The sequence below is a fragment of the Tachysurus fulvidraco genome, chromosome 17 (assembly GCF_022655615.1).
Source record: "Tachysurus fulvidraco isolate hzauxx_2018 chromosome 17, HZAU_PFXX_2.0, whole genome shotgun sequence".
NCBI lineage: Eukaryota > Metazoa > Chordata > Actinopteri > Siluriformes > Bagridae > Tachysurus > Tachysurus fulvidraco.
In genome coordinates, this window is record NC_062534.1 from 24,542,063 (window position 1) to 24,566,283 (window position 24,221).

The 24,221-nt window shown below is 39.6% G+C and overlaps 1 protein-coding gene across 2 annotated transcripts; it reads right to left on the bottom strand.

Annotated features, from left to right (window-relative positions):
• Positions 1–12,255: 12,255 nt before the first annotated feature.
• On the bottom strand, positions 12,256–13,469 carry LOC113656597 (C-C motif chemokine 5-like). 2 transcript variants are annotated; one of them, XM_027167912.2, is made up of 3 exons: positions 13,338–13,469; positions 12,680–12,803; positions 12,256–12,571 (listed from the first exon to the last, which is right to left on the bottom strand). In XM_027167912.2, the coding sequence occupies exons 1-3, from the start codon at positions 13,399–13,401 to the stop codon at positions 12,514–12,516; spliced, it is 246 nt and encodes an 81-aa protein (XP_027023713.2). In that variant the 5' UTR covers positions 13,402–13,469; the 3' UTR covers positions 12,256–12,513. The 2 variants fall into 2 exon arrangements, with proteins under 2 accessions (XP_027023713.2, XP_047658525.1); XM_047802569.1 differs by having other exon boundaries at positions 12,680–12,800; positions 13,338–13,460.
• Positions 13,470–24,221: the final 10,752 nt, after the last annotated feature.

Consider the following 24,221-nt stretch of genomic DNA (forward strand, 5'->3'; position numbering starts at 1 on the left):
CCTTTCCACTGCTTTTCTCTTTGTACCCATCCCGAGGCATCCAGACACTGTACCAGCTCCCATCGTCCTCTGTGGGACGAAGCCTTTGGACATCCACTGAGCCGAGGCCGACTCTAAGAATCCTGAGACATCTCCAGTTAGACTCTGTGGTACTCAGAAGATCAGAAGTCCTTGAACCTCACACCAATACAACATTTGTTTGACTGTATATTACAATCACACCCCCAGTGTCACCCATATGAGGATGGGTTCCCCCTTGAGTCCGGTTCCTCTCAAGGTTTCTTCCTTTACCAATTTAAGGGAGTTTTTCCTTGCCACTGCTGCCTGAGTCATCTCAGACTTGCTCATAGGGGAATAAATACATACACACTGTGAACTATATACATCTAATAATAATCTAGAATTTTTATTCTGTTAATTCTTATTTCTTTTATTATTCGTTATTTCCTTTATCATTAATTATGTTTACCTTCTAGTCTATGTTTATGTTCTGTAAAGCTGCTTTGAGACAATGTCTATTGTAAAAAGCGCTATACAAATAAACTTGAATTGAAAATTGAATTGAATTTAAATGAATGGTTACAGTCATGGTGTCAGGCTCAGAAACTACTCTTTATCGATAATTGGAATGTTTTCTGGGAGCGTCCTAGGCTATTCCGTGCTGACGGCCTGCACCCCAGCAGAGTTGGAGCGGAGATCCTCTCGGACCACATCTCCAGGGCGCTGAACACCTTCTGACTGGTAAACTACTCTTTAAATTTAAATCTCAATACCCATCCTTCACCTCAGCACATTGACACAGAAAATGCACACATAGCTCACCCTATAGAAACTGTGTCTGTTCCCCGAGCAGTGAGATCCAAAAGTAAATACACGAGAAGTTCTCGAAATAATCTTACTGTAATTAGACCAGAAAAATGCCAAAGAAACAAACAAAAACAGTTCTTAAGGTTTGGACTTCTGAACATTAGATCTCTTGCACCCAAAGCACTTATTGTAAATGAAATGATCTTAGATAATAGCCTTACTGCACTCTGCCTCACCGAAACGTGGATTAAACCAAATGAATACATCAGTCTAAACGAGTCTACACCATCAGGATATATCTATAAGCACGAGCCTCGTCTGACTGGTCGTGGAGGTGGTGTCGCCACTATCCTTAGTGATTACCTCACTGTTACCCAGAGAACACAGCATAGATTTAGTTCTTTTGAAGTGCTCTTAATGTTACACTATCGCACATGCACACGAAGAAATCCCTGATGTCTCTTGCTCTAGCAACCGTGTACAGACCCCCAGGGCCCTACACAGTTTTTCTTAGAGAATTCACAGATTTTCTCTCAGACCTATTGGTTAACTTTGACAAAGCATTAATTGTAGGAGACTTTAACATTCATGTTGACGACACAAACGACGCTTTAGGACTCACATTTATGGACTTACTAAACTCACTTGGGCTCAAACAAAACATCACTAGTGCAACTCATCGACATAACCACACCTCATAATGTACACACTACCTATAGAACAGACTAACTGTGTCTCACCACGTTATCGACTCGGTAGAACCATTATTCCGACCACCAAAGACAGATTCACAAATAACCTGCCTGATCTGTCTGGACTTCTTACTGTACCCTCAAACTCAAACGACCTAGATGCAAAAACTAATAGCATAGACGCTATATTCACTAGCACATTAGACACTGTTGCCCCAGTCAGAAGGTTAGAGACCTTCACGCTCTCTGAGATCACAAAACTCAGGACTTTTGGTAGTTCCCAGAATATCTAAGTCTACTAAAGGTGGTAGAGCGTTTTCTTATTTAGCTCCCAAACTTTGGAATAGTCTTCCTGATAGTGTTCGGGGCGCAGACACACTTTCCCAGTTTAAATGTAGATTAAAAACTCATCTCTTTAGTCAGGCGTAGACATAATACATCCCATAATATCATGCACCAGTACATCAGACCAGCACATTTTTATGAACAGCAGATATGTTAATCCCTTTCCACTGCTTTTCTCTTTGTACCTATCCCGAGGCATCCAGACACTGTACCAGCTCCCAACGTCCTCTGTGGGACGAAGCCTTTGGACGTCCACTGAGCCGAGGCCGACTCTAAGAATCCTGAGACATCTCCAGTTAGACTCTGTGGTACTCAGGAGATCAGAAGTCCTTGAACCTTACACCAATACAACATTTAACTGACTGTATATTACAATCACACCCCCAGTGTCACCCATATGAGGATGGGTTCCCCCTTGAGTCCGGTTCCTCTCAAGGTTTCTTCCTTTACCAATTTAAGGGAGTTTTTCCTTGCCACTGCTGCCTCAGTCACCTCAGACTTGCTTATAGGGGAATAAATACATACACACTGTGAACTATATACATCTAATAATAATCTAGAATTTTTTATTTCTTTTATTATTCGTTAATTCCTTTATCATTAATTATGTTTACCTTCTGCTCTGTGTTTATGTTCTGTAAAGCTGCTTTGAGACAATGTCTATTGTAAAAAGCGCTATACAAATAAACTTGAATTGAATTGAATTGAATTGATATGTATGCCAAAGGAGGATTTCACTTAACTAAGTGGATGAGTAACAGTCATGCTGTATTAATAGATATACCTGAAAAGGACAGAGAGAGCAAGATAAAGGACCTGGATTTGGATCATGATGCATTACCACTAGAAAGAGCCCTGGGAGTGCAATGGTGTGCTGAGTCAGATGCCTTTCAATTTAAGGTGGTAGTCTGTGATCGACCTTTTACCAGAAGAGGAATTCTTTCCATCTTTAGTTCCATCTATGACCCTCTAGGATTCCTCTCACCTGTAATTATATTTGCAAAGATGTCCTACAAGATCTATGCAGAAAAGAAATCAAAAAAGCCAATGTTATTCCTTTGGAATATATTCAGCGTTGGAGAAAGTGGCTAGATGACCTGCATCATTTGGAAAGTTTGAAGGTCAAAAGATGTTTAAAGACTGATGGTTTTGGTGAAGCAACATCTGCTCAAATGCATAATTTTTCAGACGCAAGTGAGAGAGGATTTGGTGTGGTGTCTTACCTTTTGATTCACAACACCAATAATTTGACACATTCAACTCTTCTAGCAAGCAAGGCAAGAGTTACGCCACTAAAATCCATTACGATTCCTCACTTGGAACTTACAGCTGCCACACTTGCTAGTCGCATTAACAACATATGGATGAGAGAGCTTAAGATGCCCTTTCGGGAATCAGTTTTCTGGACAGATAGTACTTCAGTTCTTAAGTACTTACAGAATAAGACCACAAGATTTAAGTGCTTTGTGTCAAACAGAGTGTCAGAAATTCTGAAGAACTCTGACATATCACAGTGGAAATATGTGAATTCATTGAGTAATCCAGCGGATTTAACATCTAGAGGAGTTAAGGTGGATTCATTCCTACAAAACAGTATGTGGCTTTTTGGTCCTAAATTTCTTGTCCAGCCGCAAGAAGAATGGCCAGTAGATCCTACATATAAAGATGTAATGTCTAATGATCCTGAAATTAAACGAAGTGTTTTGGTAAACTAGATAGAAGTCAAGGAAGAATCTGACTCCTTATCACACTTCTTTAACTACTTTTCTTCTGGCATGCGACTGAAAACAATAGAAATGAAGACAATATTGTTGGATCGTATCAGAGAGCGGAAACAGTCACAGGCCGTGGATCCATATCAGCAGATGACTACTGTTGATAAAGGAATACAGAAGTTTCCATCTATTGGACACAAGGACTTTCATTGGAAGAATTGGAAAAGTCAGAAATGGAAATTATCCGACTGTGTCAAAGGTGGAAATTTCCAGAATTCCTGATTTTCCTTTGCAAGTTTGCAAAATAGTGGAATAGTCAAGAGAAATAGCTCTCTCTACAATCCTAATCCCATACTTCAGTCTGGTATTATAAGAGTTAGTGGTTGTCTTGGTAATGCAAAAATTCCTGAAGAAACATCCAATTGTACTGACTAAGGATATGCACATTTCTAACCTGATTTTGCTCCACATTCATGAACAAGTTGGACATAGTGGGCGAAACTACATGTTGGCTAGCCTTCGACAACAATATTGGATCACTGGAGCTGCTGTAGCCATAAGAAGAATTCTATCAAAGTGCATAGTTTGTAGGAGGTTCCATGGAACTGCAGGACATCAACAAATGGCAGATTTACCACCAGATCGAGTTTTACTAGATAAGCCACCCTTTACTCCTGTTGGAGTAGATTGTTTTGGTCTCTTTGAGATAAAACGGGGAAGAGTCACCCTAAAACGCTATGGGGTTATCTTTACATGTCTTGCCATTAGAGCTGTTCACATTGACTGCATCCTTAGATACAGATTCATTTATTCATGCATTAAGACGCTTCATTGCACGACGTGGACAAGTGGTTGAAATACGCTCAGATAATGGGACAAACTTTGTCGGAGCTGAATGTGAATTGCGAGAGGCAATACATAGTTGGAACCGAAATCAGATCAATGACTTTCTTCTTCAAAAGAAGATAAAATGGACTTTCAATCCACCTACAGGTTCACACCATGGAGGAATCTAGGAGAGACTTATTCGATCAATAAGGAAAATTCTGAATGCTATCGTTCAAGGTCAGCGATTGGATGAAGAAGGTCTTCTTACATTCTTTTGTGAAGTGGAGTCCATACTTAACAATCGACCTATAACAAGAGCGTCTTCTGATCCTAACGATTTAGAAGTTTTAACTCCTAAGCATCTTCTCCTGTTGAAGACGAATTTGACATTACCTCCTGGAACATTCACAAAAGAGGACTTGTATACACGCAGAAGATGGTGTCAAGTTCAGTACATGTCAAATCTCTTTTGGAAGCGATGGATAACTGATTGCCTACCTGTACTACAGGAATGACAGAAGTGGATTGTAAAAACGTGCAACTTTCAGTTGGGAGATGTTGTGCTTCTTGTGGAAGAAAAATGCACCAAGGAGCTCCTGGAATATGGGTAGAATTGTAGACACCGTAAAGGACAAGAAGGGATTTGTACGACAAGTCAAAATCAAGACTATGTGTTCCCTTTTAACTAGACCAATTACAAAAATGTGTTGTCTTCTTGAAGCGGAGGAGCATAAAGAATCTATGGACTAACGTCTTATAGTGACATTTGAGAGCTCTCAACAGATATGACATAATACTTACATTATTGAACACAACCTTTGAAGCTACATGGATAAACTAAACAGACTCTTATTGACTAAAATACTTAATGAGAATTTATGTGCCATACTGCAGTGTAAATGTTTGTATTTATTCTTAATTATATTTGATGATTATTACAGATTTACTGGGTAATAATCAGGGGCTGGAATGTAAGTGCACTTTATGCTTGACTTTTATTTTGTATCTTTTTGGAATGCATTTCTGGGTCATGGTGCTTTATTGGGGTTCAAGTGTATAAATCTCACTCCATTTCCTGTTTGTCAGTGTGTATGGGAAGAGGGGGGAAGTAAGAGGGAAAGCTTACTTTCTGTTGACCGTAAAACTTTATTGATGTATTTTAATGTGGCTTTCATATAGACTTCAACATAATTAGTCAACAATTGTGTCTAGTGTTTTGCATCATTGTATGCTTTTTTGTTTGAGTTAGTGTTTTCGTCAGTCTGTACAACATGTATATCTTGCATTCAATAAATGTGATCAAGAAACAAGTGGAACGCGTCAGCAATGCTTCTTCCTGCTACTTCGCCTCTCAGCGGTTATAGGTTGCCGCTATACTGTACGTTCTCTAACTCACGCTAAAACGTCTGCAAATACACCGCTTCTCTTTAATTTGTATATGCTCCCAATTGGTCAAATAATGAAAAAGAACCAAATTGCTTACCAGAGCTATGCAGATGACACCCAGATATACTTAGCCCTGTCCCCTAATGACTACAGCCCCATTGACTCTCTATGTAAGTGCATTGATGAAATTAACAGTTGGATGCATCAAAACTTCCTCCAGTTAAACAAAGACAAAAGTCATTGTAATCTGAAATAAAGATGAAACTCTCAAGGTTAACACACACCTTGACTCTAGGGGTCTAAAGACACAAAATAAAGTCAGAAATCTTGGTGTAATTTTAGAGTCTGACCTTAATTTCAGTAGTCATGTGAAAGCGATAAGCAAATCAGCGTACTACCGTCTCAGAAATATAGCCAGAATTAGATGTTTTGTCTCAAGACAGGACTTAGAAAAGCTTGTTCATGCTTTCATCACCAGCAGGGTGGATTATTGCAATGGACTCCTTACTGAGATCCCCAAAAAGACCATTAGACAGCTGCAGCTCATACAGAACGCTGCTGCCAGAATTCTGACCAGAACCAAAAAATCTGAGCACATCACTCCAGTCCTCAGGTCCTTACACTGGCTTCCAGTTACATTTAGAATAGATTTTAAAGTATTGTTACTCGTTTATAAATCACTTCATGGCTTAGGACCGAAATACATGACAGATATGCTAATTGAATATAAACCAAGCAGACTACTAAGATCATTAGGATCAGGTCAGTTAGAGATACCAAGGGTTCACTCAAAACAAGGTGCATCAGCATTTAGTTATTATGCCACTTATAGCTGGAATCAGCTTCCAGAAGAGATCAGATGTGCTTCCACAGTAGACGCTTTTAAATCAAGATTAACAACACATCTGTTTAATTCTGCATTTACTGAATGAGCGCTGTGCTGCTTCACACAGACTGCACTTTTTATCCAAATCACTTTTACTCCTGTTTTATTCTTTTTAAAATATTGTAAACTGTTTTTATTAAAATCACAATTCAACTTTAAAGTTGAATTGAAGCTTGTTTCTGGGTCATCCCCTAGTGGTGACTTTGACTTCGACCCCTTTAATTGTTCTTTGTTATTATTATAATTTTATCGTGTGTCTTATTTCTACATATATATTTTTTTCTATCGTATAAATTGTTTTCTAATTTCTATGTAAAGCACTTTGAATGGCCTCCGTGTATGAAATGTGCTATACAAATAAACTTGCCTTGCCTTGCCTAGCATGTTCGCCTCACACCTCCAGGGTTGGGGGTTCGATTCCTGCCTCCGCCTTGTGTGTGTGTGTGGAGTTTGCATGTTCTCCCCATGTGTGAAGTGTGACATGGCAGCTTAATTGTTTAGGGGCACTGAACTAAATTACCCATCATCCCCAACATGTCACAAGAACAAACTATTTATTGTACTGGAAGAAACAGTTAAGGAATATATTAAGTCTAGAAACTATAAGTAACCTAACTCTGCTTAGTGAGTGTACAGTAGGGGGCGCCACACACACACACGCGCTAGAGTAATATTTTTATCAGTGCAGAAAATTACACACTAATAACTCGAAACTGACCAAATAAAATAAAAATGATACAGAGCATAAATTTGCATGAATTATAAAGATTTACATTTCTGTCTCAAAAATAAATACCGTTTTTTTCCCCAGAATGACAAGAATAACATATCACACCAGCCCTCATACCACATGAGCTCATCACATCTCACTGATTCCTCACATATCTGCATTGTTCCCATAATTATTAACACTATTTACAGTAGGTCATGTTGTCTGTGTGTTCACCTGCAACGTTCATTCATATTCATAACCTGCTCTTCATATTCAGTCTGTTATCTTGTGCAGTATGTTTGTGTTTTCATGCTGCGGTTTAACAGCTATTTATTAAGGTTAGTTTCATTAATAAACCCCTCCACCATCGGATGCCTGATGGACTGGTTAACTTCCCCATTGTGTTCCACACCTTCATCATGTGTTTTGTGCCATGCTGAAAAATCAAAGTGTGTATATTAGAGTATATTGTCTTGTATATTAAATTCTCACATATTCATGAAGGCAGGAATAATTATAATAACTGGATACATCTTACTTTCCAGGCATCTTCATTACAAAAAATAATGTATTACAGTGATAAATATGTTACAAAACTGAGTTGAACAAACTTTATTTTATTAAATCAATTCAGTTCATTCATTCATTTTTCTACCGTTTATCCGAACTACCTCGGGTCACGGGGAGCCTGTGCCTATCTCTGGCATCCTCGGGCATCGAGGCAGGATACACCCTGGATGGAGTGCCAACCCATCGCAGGGCACACACAAACTCTCATTCACTCACGCAATCACACACTACGGACAATTTTCCAGAGATGCCAATCAACCTACCATGCATGTCTTTGGACCGGGGGAGGAAACCGGAGTACCCGGAGGAAACCCCCGAGGCACGGGGGAAAACATGCAAACTCCACACACACAAGGCGGAGGTGGGAATCGAACCCCCAACCCTGGAGGTGTGAGGTGAACGTGCTAACCATAAATTCAAAATTTATTTTCCAAATGTACAGGGAGTCACAGCAGAGTGACGAAGGAGCCGCAAGTTGCCGACCCCCTGATCCAGACAGTAAAGAATTACAATAATCCAACCTAGAGGTAATAAATGCATGAACTAGTGTTTCTGCATCATGTAATGACATCATATTTCTTATCTTAGCAATATTTCTGAGATGAAAGAATGTCACCCTTGTGATATTATTTATGTTAGTTTTAAAGGTCTTTCGCTGCTGCACAGAAAAACAATCCAGAGTTACTCTGTAATCAGAAAGCTTACTTCTGGCTGCTTGTGTGGTCCTAATGAAAGAACGTTAAGTTAAGCAGGCGGAAGTTAGTAAGCATCCACTGTCTGATGTCTCACACAGTCTTCAATCTTATTAAGATGGTGACTCACATCTGACTTAGAGCTGTGTGTCATCAAGATAACAGGTGAAGTTAATACCATTAACAATATCAGTCATTCTATGAACTGCTGTCATCACCATGAAAGCTTGTTAGCTAGGGAAACTAGTCACTGGGGCTAAACATAGTGAGCTTCACATAGCTAACGATCTAGCTAGGCAAGATAAGGCAAGTTTATTTGTATAGCACATTTCATACACAGAGGTCATTCAAAGTGCTTTGCATTTTAGTTAGTTAGCTAAGCAACACCACAGTAGTTGTGGGGTTAATGATAGCTATCTAGCAGCAGCTCTTATGAAAAAAAAACAAACTCTATTTGAACCTGTATGTTGCAAAATGGTGCTATTATGGAGAGGAAATGTCTTACAATATCGGTGAAATCATTATCTGGTACAATCGGCATCCAGGGAGTTTATCGTTAATTAGAACTGAGGAAGTCAAATTTATTGCGTTGTTCTTTGGGATTTCATTTAATATAATTTTATTTGGATTGATGGTTAATCCAATCACTCTGTTGATGAAAAATTATGTTTGTTTCAGCATCTTATTCCTTCACTGAAGGACCTTCAGGCTATATTAAAAAAATATTATAACCAGCCACCAGATTCTGTTAAATTTGTTTTTGTCAATTTGTCAAACTGTTTGGTTTTTTTTATCAGCCAATGTGGCGACATGTAAAATTAACATAAATAAAGTGCCTTCTACAAACATGTTATAAGAAATTATATTGATAAATATTATAATTATACTGTTAGCTTTGGGGTAAAGGTTAAAGGTTCTGCCTGAAAAAGAGGAGTTTAAATGTCTCTGTTAAGGGTGGAGTTAAGCAAGAGTTGGATGGATGGATGGATGGATGGATGGATGGATGAATAAATGAATGAATGGATGGATGGATGGATCAATGGATGGATGGATGAAAGGATGGAGAGTTATACAGACTTTGTACCAGTCTGTTATGGTGTAGAGTGGTTGAGCTAAAAGCTGAAGCAGTCGTTTTACAGGTAAGTCTACAGTCCAAACATGACCTACGTTCACAAGCTCTGGGTATTGACTCAACTCAGCTGTCATGACTCAGCCCGGACTTTGGCCACGTGCAATTGTTTGTTCATGTTCCTCGTCACATGTCTGCCCTGCCCTCGTCTGTTCCTCCCTGTTTCCACCCCGTCCCTAATTGTATCTGATTGTCTTTTGTATTTAAGTGTGCCGCGTTGCCGATTGCAGCGCGGAATCTACTGTTGTATTGTCCTGTCTTTAGTCCGTGTCATGTTTAGTGTTTCCTTTGTTATTAAACCGTTTTGTTTCGCTATCCTGTGTTTGGGTCCGCTTCCTTACCCCGCGTCGTGACATCAGCAGAAATGACATTTGTTCTTACATTTTCTGGTCTCAGCCTTACAGATAAAGTGAAGAGGATAAATGGAAATATCTCACATCGTCTAAACTTCTGCAGAAGTGTAAGAGATTGCAGCTAAATGTTTAAGATTAAATGCAAACTAATCTAACACAATCTTCTCTGTCACACTGCTCATCGGTTTTGCTGCACTTTTGCTTTGGGGATCATGCATTATTCATGAATTCATTATTTTTATTTGTTGGTTTTTAAAAATGTGAATGGTGTGCATGATGCCTCCACCACCACCACATTTCACTGTAGACATGGTGTTAGTTAAGGCGTGTTTGAGTTTGTGTAAGGTTTCACACAAAGCACTTAGAAACAAACCAAAAACCACATATTTAATAACCATGGTTGCGCTTTCACAGAGCTCTCCTTGAGCAACAGTTTCTTTCTCACCATACAGTTACACTGATCTCTTGATACGGTGCACCTTCGCCCTCAGTCACAGGACTCTGTAAGTCACTGTAGGTTCATGTTTATGCGCTGTACATTACTGTGTAAGAAGGAAAGAGAAACTTTTTGGTTTCCAAAAGATATCTTTTCCAAAAATTTGAGATCAACAGATTAATTAATACAGGGCATTAAACTAAATACTGGGTGGTTTTACTGGCGAAACCAGGACAAACTCTCAAAAGCTCAAACACAGCATATAATGGTTTTGTTAATTAAGCAACATTTAAGAAAGTTAAGTTATTCTCTATACACACATCTCGCACATCTGTGAGTGTGTTATTGCTTTTATACAACAGTTCCCTAAACAAGAAATGAATATCAAGTAACTGTTAGTTCAGACACATATGGACAAACATTAAATATATATACTATATGTCCAAAAGTAAGTGCACCCCGGCCATTACACTGGCATTTAGATCATCATCAGACTGTTTAAAACTGTATTGGATGTTTCTGTGTGCTGTAGCTTTACAATGTCCCTACACTGGAACTAAGAGACTCAAACCCTGAGCCCCTGAGCTCCATGATGGTGTGGAGGTGAAGGTTGGAGTAAAGTGTCCTGTACAGAGCCATAACTCAACCTCACCGGACACCTTTGGAATGAACTGGAACTGGCGTCTCCTCAACATCCTGAACATCAGAGTCTGATCTCACTGATGCTGCTTTTTGTTATATAATTTTTTAATGTGTTCTTACAGAAATGAACAGAATTGAACAGATTATTATTATTTGATCGTCATTTCGAAACCACAGACTAGAGAACTTAGGCTGCATGAGTCATTTCATGTGTCTAGTTAGCTAACTCTGCAAGAAAGTGCTCTGCTTCCTGTGATAGCCTTTACTACTTTAGGTACCAAATAGTTTGCCTATTCTGCCCAACTTAACCACATTTTCCACTCCAGCAATACAAGCATTTACTTGAGATCTGTAACTAAGATTTATCTACAAGATAGTAACTTGAGTTAAAAGGAAGTCAAAAGGCTTTCAATTCATTTCAACTACTTTATATGTAGCTGGTGAGATTAAAGATTAAACTCAATAAAATAAATTGCATTCATTCATACATAAAGTTCCTTTTAGTTCTTTAGTTTCAGAAATGAACCTCTTACTGTTACTACTAACAATTAGAGAAAAAGTAGATGATGATAATGATATGATAAAGATTTTAATATGGAAAACCGATGAACTTCACATGTTACGTTTTACACATTATTCACATGTAGGACAATTGCATTGCTGCTTTGTAATATATGCAACAAGATCCTCTACCCCATCCAAATAACCCTTTCTACCCCATATCGGTGCCCCTTCACCTTGTCCAACTGAGCCCCTCTTCCCTATATTGAAAAAGACTTTACCCCAAATCTGATTAAATCTGCTTTTACTGCATGATATTATAAAAATGATTACCTAAAGACTGACTTGTCCCTGCCTCTGTACATCTGTACATCTCACCCCATCCTTCTCTCTACTGAAGATCTAGAAGCAAGATTTCTCTACAAAATCATAAATTCATCATTTAATCAATAAAAAAAATGTTGTGTCAGTGAATCTTTAGACAATAACCCACAATACAGTACAATACAATTTTTCTGTTCATAAATTAAAATCTTTGTGTTAATAAATCATGCAGTTCACTCAGTGGTGCAATGATAACTTTATTTGAATCTGCACTGCATTAAGCAACAATAACAACATTAAGCATCATAATAAATGGTTCATAAATGCGGTGAAGAAGTGGCTAAGCTTAAACTTTAGTAAATAAGTGTGTGTGTGTGTGTGTGTGTGTGTGTGTGTGTGTGTGTGTGTGTGTGTGTGTGTGTGTTTGTGTGTGTGTGTGTGTGTGTGTGTGTGTGTGTGTCTTGCAGTGTGATCTTAGTTGAAGCCTTAAGGTGTTCAGCCATTGACGACGACTTCACTAACACACAGATTGGGATATTTAGAGGTAGTAACACTGAAACACACAAACACACACACATCAGTACAATTTCCTTTACTCTCATCTCATTTAGAAATTGATATAATAAATCATGTAATAAAACAGTGATTGTCAGATACTCACATGAATCCTTGCTGTGGACAGTGTGAGCCTGTCGGTTTAATCTCCTGGATGTGTGTGCGAGGAATATGTCCATTGAAGAAGTTGAAACAGCAAGGCTCGACTTCTCCAATGGCTTTTATAGCTTCTAGTGAGTGAGAGACAGATCAGGTGTTTCAGTCTAATTTAATCAAAACTTACAATAAAATAAACATCAGAAAAATTAATTAATCCTTCATTTAATGATAACAAAATCTAAATTTGATGTAACTACATCAAATCCATCTCAATAAATTGTGTGTCTGTATACAAACTATTTTTTAGTTCTACTATATATGTATATGGGACAGTCGTGGCCTAATGGTTAGAGAGTTTGACTCCTAACCCTAAGGTTGTGGGTTTGAGTCTCGGGCCGGCCACGACTAAGGTGCCCTTGAGCAAGGCGCCGAACCCCCCCAACTACTCCGCGGCTGGCCAATGCTCCGGGTGTGTGTTCACGGCTGTGTGTGCACTTTGGATGGTTTAAATGCAGAGAACAAATTCTGAGTATGGGTCACTGCACTTAGCTGTATGTCACATCATATATCAAATCCATTGTGTCTGTGTATACAAACTATTTTTAGTTCTACTATATAATTAATTGTATCTTATTGTACATAAATAAATTGTGTAATAAACTCACCCTGAGCGTCTGAGTAGAGCGCCATGATCAGGACGAAGCCCAGGACCAGAAACACACGATTCATCTTGATGTTCTCAGCAGGTGTGTGAAGCTCTGATGTCTTTTCTCTCTCTATAACCTAATTTGATCAAATCTTTCCATCTAACAGCAGATTTGGCTCCTCCTCTGTACATCTACATGAATCGCTTCATCTCACCACATCATGTGCTGAAGATCTAGAACCAAGATTTCCCTATACGTTCTCTAACTCACGCTACAACACACATCACCCCCATCTTATCCCCATTGCATTGTCTATCATGCAGTCAAGTTTCACATTGACTATAAAATACTGTTACTAACCTATAAAGCACTTAATGGTCTCGTGCCACAGTACCTGGGTGATCTTTTGTTTTTTTTAAGATCCTTTAAGATGCTTTTCTCTATATACATGCTTCCATTAGGGAACATTATTAGAAGACATGGGATTAGTTTCCATTGTTATGCTGATGACACACAGTTATATATCTCATCAAAACCAGATGAAATAACCACAGTGTCCAAATTAACTCAGTGCATTAGAGAGATAAAAGACTGGATGAGCTGCAACTTTCTATTGTTAAACTCCGATAAAACAGAAATACTACTCATAGGTCCAAAAACCAGTGCACATAAACTCTCACAACTTAACTCCCATTTAGAGGGATGTACTATTACAAGTAGCTCGACAGTGAAAGACCTCGGTGTTATATTAGACAGTAACTTGTCTTTTAAAAATCATATCGCCCATTCTACCAAAACAGCCTTCTTCCACCTTAGAAACATTGCCAAGCTGAGAAACATCCTGTCTGTATCTGATGCTGAAAAGCTAGTTCATGCCTTCATGACTTCTAGACTGGACTATTGTAATGCATTACTAGGTGGTTGTCCTGCATCTTTAATAAATAGGTTACAGTTAGTCCAAAATGCAGCTGCCAGAGTTCTCACTAGGACAAGAAAGTAAGACCATATAACCCCAATTTTATCAACTCTACACTGGCTACCTGTTAAGTATAGAATTGACTACAAACTGCTGCTACTTACGTACAAGGCTCTTAATGGTTTAGCTCCCATGTATCTAACTAGTCTGCTAACACGTTACAATCCTTCACGCTCTCTGAGATCACAAAACTCAGGGCTTCTGGTAGTTCCCAGAATATCTAAGTCTACTAAAGGTGGTAGAGCGTTTTCTTATTTAGCTACCAAACTTTGGAATAGTCTTCCTGATAGTGTTCGGGGCGCAGACACACTTTCCCAGTTTAAATGTAGATTAAAAACTCATCTCTTTAGTCAGCCGTACACATAATACATCCCATAATATCATGCACCAGTACATCAGACCAGCACATTTTTATGAACAGCAGATATGTTAATCCCTTTCCACTGCTTCTCTCTTTGTACCCATCCCGAGGCATCCAGACACTGTACCAGCTCCCAACGTCCTCTGTGGGACGAAGCCTTTGGACGTCCACTGAGCCGAGGCCGACTCTAAGAATCCTGAGACATCTCCAGTTAGACTCTGTGGTACTCAGGAGATCAGAAGTCCTTGAACCTCACACCAATACAACATTTAACTGACTGTATATTACAATCACACCCCCAGTGTCACCCATATGAGGATGGGTTCCCCCTTGAGTCCGGTTCCTCTCAAGGTTTCTTCCTTTACCAATTTAAGGGAGTTTTTCCTTGCCACTGCTGCCTGAGTCATCTCAGACTTGCTCATAGGGGAATAAATACATACACACTGTGAACTATATACATCTAATAATAATCTAGAATTTTTATTCTGTTAATTCTTATTTCTTTTATTATTCGTTATTTCCTTTATCATTAATTATGTTTACCTTCTGCTCTGTGTTTATGTTCTGTAAAGCTGCTTTGAGACAATGTCTATTGTAAAAAGCGCTATACAAATAAACTTGAATTGAATTGAATTGAAGATCCATCACACTTACTTCGATCAAAACGTACAAGATATTTGGTAGTACCTCAAGTACAAAAGTCTCCAGCAGGGGGCAGAGCTTTTTCTTACAGAGCCTCACAGTTATGGAACAGACTTCCAATTAGTGTTCGGGAGTCAGACACAGTCTCAGTGTTTAAGTCCAGGCTAAAAACACATTTGTTTAGTTTAGCTTTTTATGAATAGATTCCTTAGGTAAAGGAGCAGATCTGAGGCCTCATTTATAAAGCGTGCGTACGCAGAAAACGGGGCTGGACACGTATGCCAATTCCCACGCAAAGGTTGTGATCTATAAAAAACAAACATGACAGGAGAATGTGCGCACCTTTAAGCAAACTTTGTGACACGCATACGCACATTATGGAGACAAAGGCAATTGGCGACACAGATGGTGAGGTCGTGAACTGAAGTTAGATTGTAGAAAATAAATGTGAGAAGAACGATTATAAGAATTAATGACATTTAATTTTCACTCCATTTCATACGTTATATCTACATTATCATGAAGATTAAATCCAACAGTGTTATTTGTGTCGATTGTTTTAGGCTATATACATATATATAAAATAATCAGCGCTGCCTTACAGGAGGAGATGGCGCGACTACATGTGGAACAGAATAGCATGAAATACCCTTTTATTGAAGAACTGCAGAACACAGAGTAAAAACAAAATATTTTCGTTAATGTACATATATCATAAAATGTCAACGTCTGCAAATACAGTCATGAAGCTACTCGTCATACTGTAGGTCCTAACTATTACGGTGTTCATTACAAAACCGTCATGAAGAAGCATGTGTTCACTGTAAGATTTTCGTCTTAAATTTTCGCCCATAAATTAATTCTGTGATTTTGGTGCAATAAGGGCACCATCTGAAAAGGAATTTGCTTATGTTAATAGAAAGTGCATTCTATTAATGTGCAAATCATATGTGACTCCAACATGACCATCACAAACATTGTGGCATGCTGGCCTGGTTCAACACATGATTCCTTTATCTTGACACATAGCAGTGTAGGGAAAAGACTAAATGCAGGCGCAGTACGTGATGGCTGGCTTCTTGTTGAGTTTAACAGTATTAAAAAGTAGAAACTGTAACAATTTTGTTTTTAATATAATTATAACAATGTTGCTATTAATATAATTATAACATGCAGGCATCTGTGGCTACCCCCTGAAACGCTGGCTCCTCACCCCATTTTTAAAACCGCAGAGCACAGAGGAAACTCATGCCCGCGCAGTTGTGGAGCGTGTAATGGGCGTGTACAGGGTGGGATATCAGGCTGGTTCACGTACGCACATCTGCAGGTGATCTGTGATTTATAAAGGGAACATTGCTTACAGGTGTGTGTATGCACGGTTTTAGAAATCAAAATATTTTTTGCCGTACGTCATTTTTGGCTTTTGGGCTCACATAAAATTTTAGTAGGGATTCTACGCACAGTTTTATTACTCGTTTGATAATCTTGTGCTAACAGAAACCTGGATATCCCCACAGAACACGGCTACACCAGCTGCTTTATCCCCTGCCTTTGCTTTCTCTCACTCACCACGAGAAACGGGCAGGGGTGGTGGACAGGTTTATTGTTGTCAAAGAGATGGTGCTTTACACCTCTCCTCGTGTCTCATTTAACCATCGTCTCTTTTGAATTCCATGCCATTTCAGTCACATCTCCAATCAAACTTGTTATCATTGTTGTCTACCACCCTCCTGGTGCTCTAGGAGACTTCCTGGAAGAAATGGAGACACTGCTTAGTGCTTTGCCTTCCGATAGCTCCCCTCTGACAGTGCTTGGTGATTTCAAACTCCCCACTGACAAGCTTCAATCTTCTTCCCTCCTCAATTTTCTCGACTCATTCACCCTGAGACTCAACAGCTACATCCCCACATGCAAAGGAGGCAATGTCCTGGACCTGGCTTTCACCTGTCCTTCTCCAGCTACAGACATGACTGCTACTCCACTACACATCTATGATCATCACCTGGTATCCTTCACCATCACTCTCCCTATCCTACCTAAAACTACCTCTCACCCCCTCACTCTTACCCATCGCAAACTTAACTCTGTCTCCCCTTCTTCTGTAACGTCTGGGACTCTTTCTACTATTCCTGATCCTGAGTCTTTTTCTTCACTACCCTTGGACTCAGCCACAGATAATTTTCTCTCATCTCGTTCCTCAACTATGGACTTTCTCTGCCCTAGGTCCACTAAACTCATTAAAATGTCTTGGCTTTCAGATGTGCTGTGGAACAATCAAAGAGAGCTAAGATCATCGGAGAGAAAGTGGAAGAAATCACAACTTGATGCAGATCTTGATGCTTACCGAACACTCCTGGCCAAGTTCTCCCCAGATGTGACTTCTGCCAAGACTTCCTTCTACAAGGAAGACACTCTTGTCCACCCTCAGGAGTCTTGGGATTTGAGGATCAGCTTGGGAGTGGTTTGCTTCCTACCTGGAAGGATGCTCATATCAGGTAACATGGAGGGGAGTGACATCTGCTCCACGCAGACTCTCCACTGGTGTCCCACAGGGCTCAGTACTTGGTCCTTGTGTTTTCTCCCTGTATACTGAATTCGTCTTCTGCAAATGATCCAAAATGCAGCTGCATGGCTTGTTTTCAACCTGCCAAAGTTCTCACATACCACCCCGCTGCTGCGATCCCTCCACTGGCTTCCGTTAGCTGCACGCATCAAGTTCAAAACACTGATGCTGTCTTACAAAGCCAAAAACAGACCAGCTCCCTCTTACCTCAAAGCCCTCTTCACTCCTTGCACTGCACCCTGCACCCTCCGATCTACCAGCACTGCTCGACTGGTTCCACCATCTCTCAGGGTAAGAGGCAAGTATACTACAAGACTCTTCTCTGTTCTGGCACCAAGGTGGTGGAATGAACTTCCCCTAAGGGTCCAGACAGCTGAGTCACTGGCTATTTTCAAACGGCGGGCTGAAGACCTACTTATTCAGGAAACACTTCAACTAACATCGCCTTCACTAATTTACACACCTCTACAATATTACTCTCAGAAATCTCTGACTGACAAAGGTGATTATTATTAGCACCTACATGAAAACAAGATTTATCTTAGCTTTGTGTTGATTGTGCAGAGTCGTCACCATGTTCTCAGCAGGTGTGTGAAGCTATGATATCTTTTCTCTCAAACAGCAAATTTGCCTGACTCACGTTTTACTCAATCATTTTATACAAATGTTTATATTTCTACACATCTACACATCTCTACCCAACTTAACCACATTTTCCACTCCAGCAATACAAGCATTTCCTGGAGATCTGAAACTAAGACATATTTACAAGATAATAACTTGAGTTAAGAAGAATTCAAAAGGCTTTCAATAAATTTCAACTATATGTAGCTGGTGCCGTACACAGTGAAATGAAACAGTGTTCCTCAGGGTCATGGTGCTAGCGTCTGATAATAGCACCATGTTCAGGATGAAGCCCAGGAGCAGAATCACAAGACTCATTTCATGTTCATAGCAGATCTCATTTCTAAGATGGCTTTTTTTCTTACATGTGATTTTTCACTCTCCCCCTCTCCACACACTTTCTCAAATCACCACTTCCTCTACTCAGGCTGTACAACTGCTTTAGATCTATAATCAAGATATACGGCTGTTAATACTTTCAAAAAGAGATTTTAGATGTCAAACTTCATATAGCTGTTTCTGTTCAATGTCATTTCTGTATTTTAATGTTTTCTCAGTTGTGTGTTCATGATGATGGTTATATGATGAGTAAACAGTATGAATTTGAGTGTGTAGGTGTGTGTGTGTAAAGCATCTAGGTTGCTGCTTCATTTAGGACTTTGTGACCACTCTGGGTAGAAAGTATAGAAAAAAAGGTAATGCAGTGAAACCATTACAATCTTTATTTCAATAAATCTGCACTCAATAATCTATAAAGGCGATGTCAAATCAATGTTTGTGAAAGTTTGGAAAAATAAATACTCCTGACAGTGAATAACAGACCAAAAACCAAGCCATGGACTTTCTGCCTCCATGGACTCCTGTCAATCCAAGCACTCATGGGGGAAAAACAAACAATGGCAGGAACTTACAAGTTCATGAGGGGAAAAAGATTTTCTTATAAAATTAGTTAAAGAAGTTTTTGCAAAAAGGCAAAAAACCCACCAATCTCATGTTGAAGCATGGTGGTGGCAGCATGATGCTTTGTGGCATTCAACGTGCTTGAATCGTTTGATGACATCATGGAGTCAGAAGTATACAGGATAAATTTGAGGAACTGATCCAAAAACGCTGGAGGTCAGATGAAACAACCACAAAGTTGATCATCGACCTCTGACCTAGGGTATCCTGGTGCCACGTGCACTGATGGACACGCTTATGCTTGAACATGGTGTTCGTTATGGACAAACTGTGACTAGCACAGAAGTCCAATGACAGAACACCACTAAGGGTTCAGGTCAGGAGGGGGGGTTTCCTCCCAATCACGCCCCTCCAGGTGTCACTGTCGCTGCCCACATGAGCGTTGAAGTCCCCCAGTACAACGACAGAGTCCCTGATCGGACCACTTTCCAGCACCACCTCAGAGACGCCAAGAAGGTCGGGTACTCTACACTGCCATTTAGCCCGTAAGCGCAAATAACAGTGAGAGACCTATCCCCGAACCGAAGGCGCAGGGAAACAACCCTCACGTTCACCGGGATGAACTCCAACACATGGCGGCTGAGCTGTGGGGCTATGAGCAAGCCCACACAAGCCCTCCACCTCTCACTGCAGGCAACTCCAGAGTATTAAAAAGTCCAGCCTCTCTTGAGGAGTTGGGTTCCAGAGCCCAAGCTGTGCGTGAAGGCGAGCCCAACTATCTCTAGTCGGTATCGCTCATCCTCCTGCACCAGCTCAGGCTCCGTCCCCCCCAGCGAGGTGACATTTCATGTCCCTAGAACCAGATTCCTTTTCCGGGTATCGGGTCGCTGAGGCCCCCGCCTTCGACTGCCAGCCAATCCACAATGCATAGGCCCCTTACGGTTTCTCCTGTAGGTGGTGGGCCCACTAGAGATCGGCCCCACGTCACTCCATTGGGCTGTGCTACTCTATTGTCATTTATTTATTATTACTTACAAATGTCTTCTCTTAAAAGGTTTTTTGAATGTAGAAGATCTTCATCTGAGTCATAATAGGAAACAAACCCATTCCAACTAAATCGATAAGACAAACATGTATACATTACCTAAATTTACCACCTTTAAATCACCTTTAAATCACACACAGGTCTGATTACTGACAGAATCGTCCCTTTTGATCTCATTTCTATACAACTGAACTATTGAGGGTTAGGGGCTTTGCTCAAGGACCCAGCGGTGGACGTTTGAAGGACCTGGGATTCTTTATGATGAAGCATGGTGGTGGTAGCATCTTGCTTTGGGGCACTTTTCAGAAGCAGGTGAACAAATCTGTCTAATAACTCTTATGTATTATAACACTTAAGACAAAACGGGAGCAGTTTTTTCACTTGAAGATAATTCAAGTGACAGAAGTGTCTTTTTTTAGGAGGATTATGAAAAGCTGAGCAATGAAGACTTAACAGCTTTGCTCAAGGGCCGAGCAAAGGACGTTTGCTGGACCTGGGATTCAAACTTGTGACATTCTAAGCAGTGATCTAACACCTTAACCACTAAGCTACCACATCGCCCACAAAACAAGATGAAGAAACATTATATTTTATAATAACTAGATGTTTATTAATACTGTAACGAACCTGCCGGACCGACCGGGTCGACGGAACCTGCCGGACCGACCGGGTCGACGGAACCGACCGGGTTGACGGAACCTGCCGGACCGGCCGAAATGACTGAGTCGGAGAATGCAGTCGACATGGATACACCCAAACTCCCTGAACTCTCTGCCTGGCCTGAACCTATCAATGTTCCTTTGGTATCTGTCCTGTGTTTTGTTTCACTAGATTTGTCAGGCCTTCTACCTCCTGTCTCTGCTTACAGGCTCAGAGCACCCCCAGCACCACCCTGGTCTCCGGTCCTGCTCTGGTCTCTGGCTCCGCCTCCAGCACCACCCCGGTCACCTGCTCTGCCGGCTTCGCCCTGGCCTCCTGCTCTGCCGGCGCCGCCCTGGCCACCTGCTCTGCCGGCGCCGCCGTCGCCTCCTGCTCGGCTGGCGCCGCCACTACACGAGCCCGACCCGCCCTCCCACCCTGGTTGCGCCTTCGCTCCACCCTCCTGGACTGGTTTCTGTAGACTTGGGAGCGTCTGGAAGCTGCTCGTAGGGGGGTGGGGGTGGGGGTTCTGTAACGAGTCTGTCTGTGTTTTCCCTTGTTTCTGTCTGCTGTCATTCCCTTGCTGTTAATTGTTGACCCCGCCCACTTATTTGTTACCATGGACATTAACTGCACTCATTCTCTTCCCCAGGTGTTTTGTCTTAGTCTGTGATTGCCTCTGTCTTGTGATTGGTTCTTGTTCCCTATATCTACTCTGTTTGTTCATTTCCCTGTTTTGAGTCGTTGTTAGTATGTGCTAGGCTGTCTGTTCATGTCTTTGTTCCTGTCTCTGTTCCTGCTCAGTGTTCTGCCCTGTTTTTGCCTGCTTGTTTGTTTCTTGTTTCCCGTTTTTGTCTATTAAAAGGATTTAACTGCATTTGGATCCGCATTCGCCTGTGACTAATCGTGACAAGTACATTATTATGACTAAATCTTGAATGAAGATCAATCACACGTTTGAGTAATCAGTGCAGAAATCCAGGTGATCCTGAAGGTCAAGATATTTAACAAATCAACATGATTCTTAGTTATGAATTCTAAAGGATGGCTGTAGACTTACCTGGTAGATTAGCCAGTTTGCTATCTTTGTCTACAACATTGTGTGGACATATATATTTATTTTAATTAATGCTACAGTGACACTTTAACTGTTTACTTCTGACTTTATTTCATGTCTGTTTGAAGTTTGGTGTAGAAGAACTTCAAAAGAAAGAGCTTTTTTGCCTGAAGTCAGCTAGTCAGGTCTCCAATCACAATAAAAAACATAATGTCTTTTTGCTGTGTAGGTAAATAAAGGATTAGTAGCCATGTAAACTTTTACATCAAATGACTTCACTATCACACACTGTGTACACTGTGTAAATGTGTGTTTGGGTCACAAAGCTGTTTACAAGCCACAGTGTCAAGTTCTTCTGCTTAGACTGCATGATACAACAGAGTAACATATAGATACATTAAAGATTTTTTCATTATTTAAATTTTTTATTATAAATTCTTTTATTATCAAAGAGTAATTTCAATAAAATAAATTGCATTCATTAATACATAAAGTTTCTTTTAGTTCTTTAGTTTCAGAAATGAAGCTCTTACTGCTACTACTAACAATTAGTAATGAGAAAAAGTAGATGACGATGATGATGATTTACATTAAATTTACATTAAATGTAAATCATGCGTTCTAATTATAAATGTAATTATCCATTTTGTAATTTTAATATTATAAATGTTTTTAAGCTTTTCTACACTGCTTTACTGTGTTTTAAAAAATTATTTTTTGAGTTATTTAAATCCACTTGAATTAATACATTTTATTTTAATCATAATTAAAAACAGTAAATAGTTTAAATAAAATAATAAAATATACTTTAATATGGAAAACCGATGAACTTCACATGTTATGTTTTACACATTATTCACATGTAGGACAATTGCATTGCTGCTTTGTAATATATGCAACAAGATCATCTACCCCATCCAACCGACCCCTTCTACCCCATATCGATGCCCCTTTACTTTTACCGACTGAGCCCCTCTTCCCCATGCTGAAAAAGACTTTACCCCAAATCTGATTAAATTTGCTTTTACTGCTTGATATTATAGAAATGATCACCTAAAGACTGACTTGGCCCTGCCTCTGTACATCTGTACATCTCACCCCATCCTTCTCTCTGCTGAAGATCTAGAACCAAGATTTCTCTACAAAATCATAAATTCATCATTTAGTCAATAAAAAAAAATGTGTCAATGAATATTTGTGGATTCAATGTAATTATCCATTTTGTAATTTTAATATTATAAATGTTTTTAAGCTTTTCTACACTGCTTTACTGTGTTTTAAAATTTTACTTTTTGAGCTATTTAAATCCACTTGAATTAATAATTTTTATTTTAATCATAATTATAAACAGTAAATTGTTTTAAAAAAATATATTTTAATATGGAAAACAGATGAACTTCACATGTTATACTTTACAAATTATACAAAATCATTAATTCATCATTTAATCAATAAAAAAAATGTTGTGTCAATGAATCTTTAGACAATAACCCAGAATACAGTATAATAAAATGTTTTTGTTAATAAATCAAAATCTTTGCAGTAATAAATAATGCAGTTCATTCACATAAAAACTTTATTTGAATCTGCACTGCATTAAGCAACAATAACAACATTAAGCATCGTAATAAATCATTGTTGATAAATGTGGTGAAGAAATGGCTAAGCTTGAACCTTAGTAAATCACTCTGTGTGTGTGTGTGTGTGTGTGTGTGTGTGTGTGTGTGTATGTGTGTGGGTGCATACATGTGGGTGTGTGTGGGTGTGATTGTGTGTGTGTCTGAATGTTGCAGTGTGATCTTAGTTGAAGCCTTAAGGTGTTCAGCCATTGACGACGACTTCACGAACACACAGATTGGGATCTTTAGGAGTAGTAACACTGAAACACACAAACACACACACACACATCAGTACAATTTCCTCTACGCTCATCTCATTTAGAAATCACTTATTGATATAATAAATCATGTAATAAAACAGTGATTGTCAGATACTCACATGAAGCCTTGATGTGGACAGTGTGAGCCTGTCGGTTTAACCTGCAGGATGTGTGAGGGAGAAATATTTGCATTGTAGAAGTCGAAACAGCAAGGCT

Coding starts and splice junctions, on each gene's coding strand:
- LOC113656597 (XM_027167912.2), bottom strand. CDS start 13,401: ATGAATCGTGTGTTTCTGGTCCTGGGCTTCGTCCTGATCATGGCGCTC. Junction 12,804..13,337: donor GCTCTACTCAGACGCTCAGG/GTGAGTTTATTA, acceptor CTCACTCACTAG/AAGCTATAAAAGCCATTGGA. Junction 12,572..12,679: donor TGTCCACAGCAAGGATTCAT/GTGAGTATCTGA, acceptor TGTGTGTTTCAG/TGTTACTACCTCTAAATATC.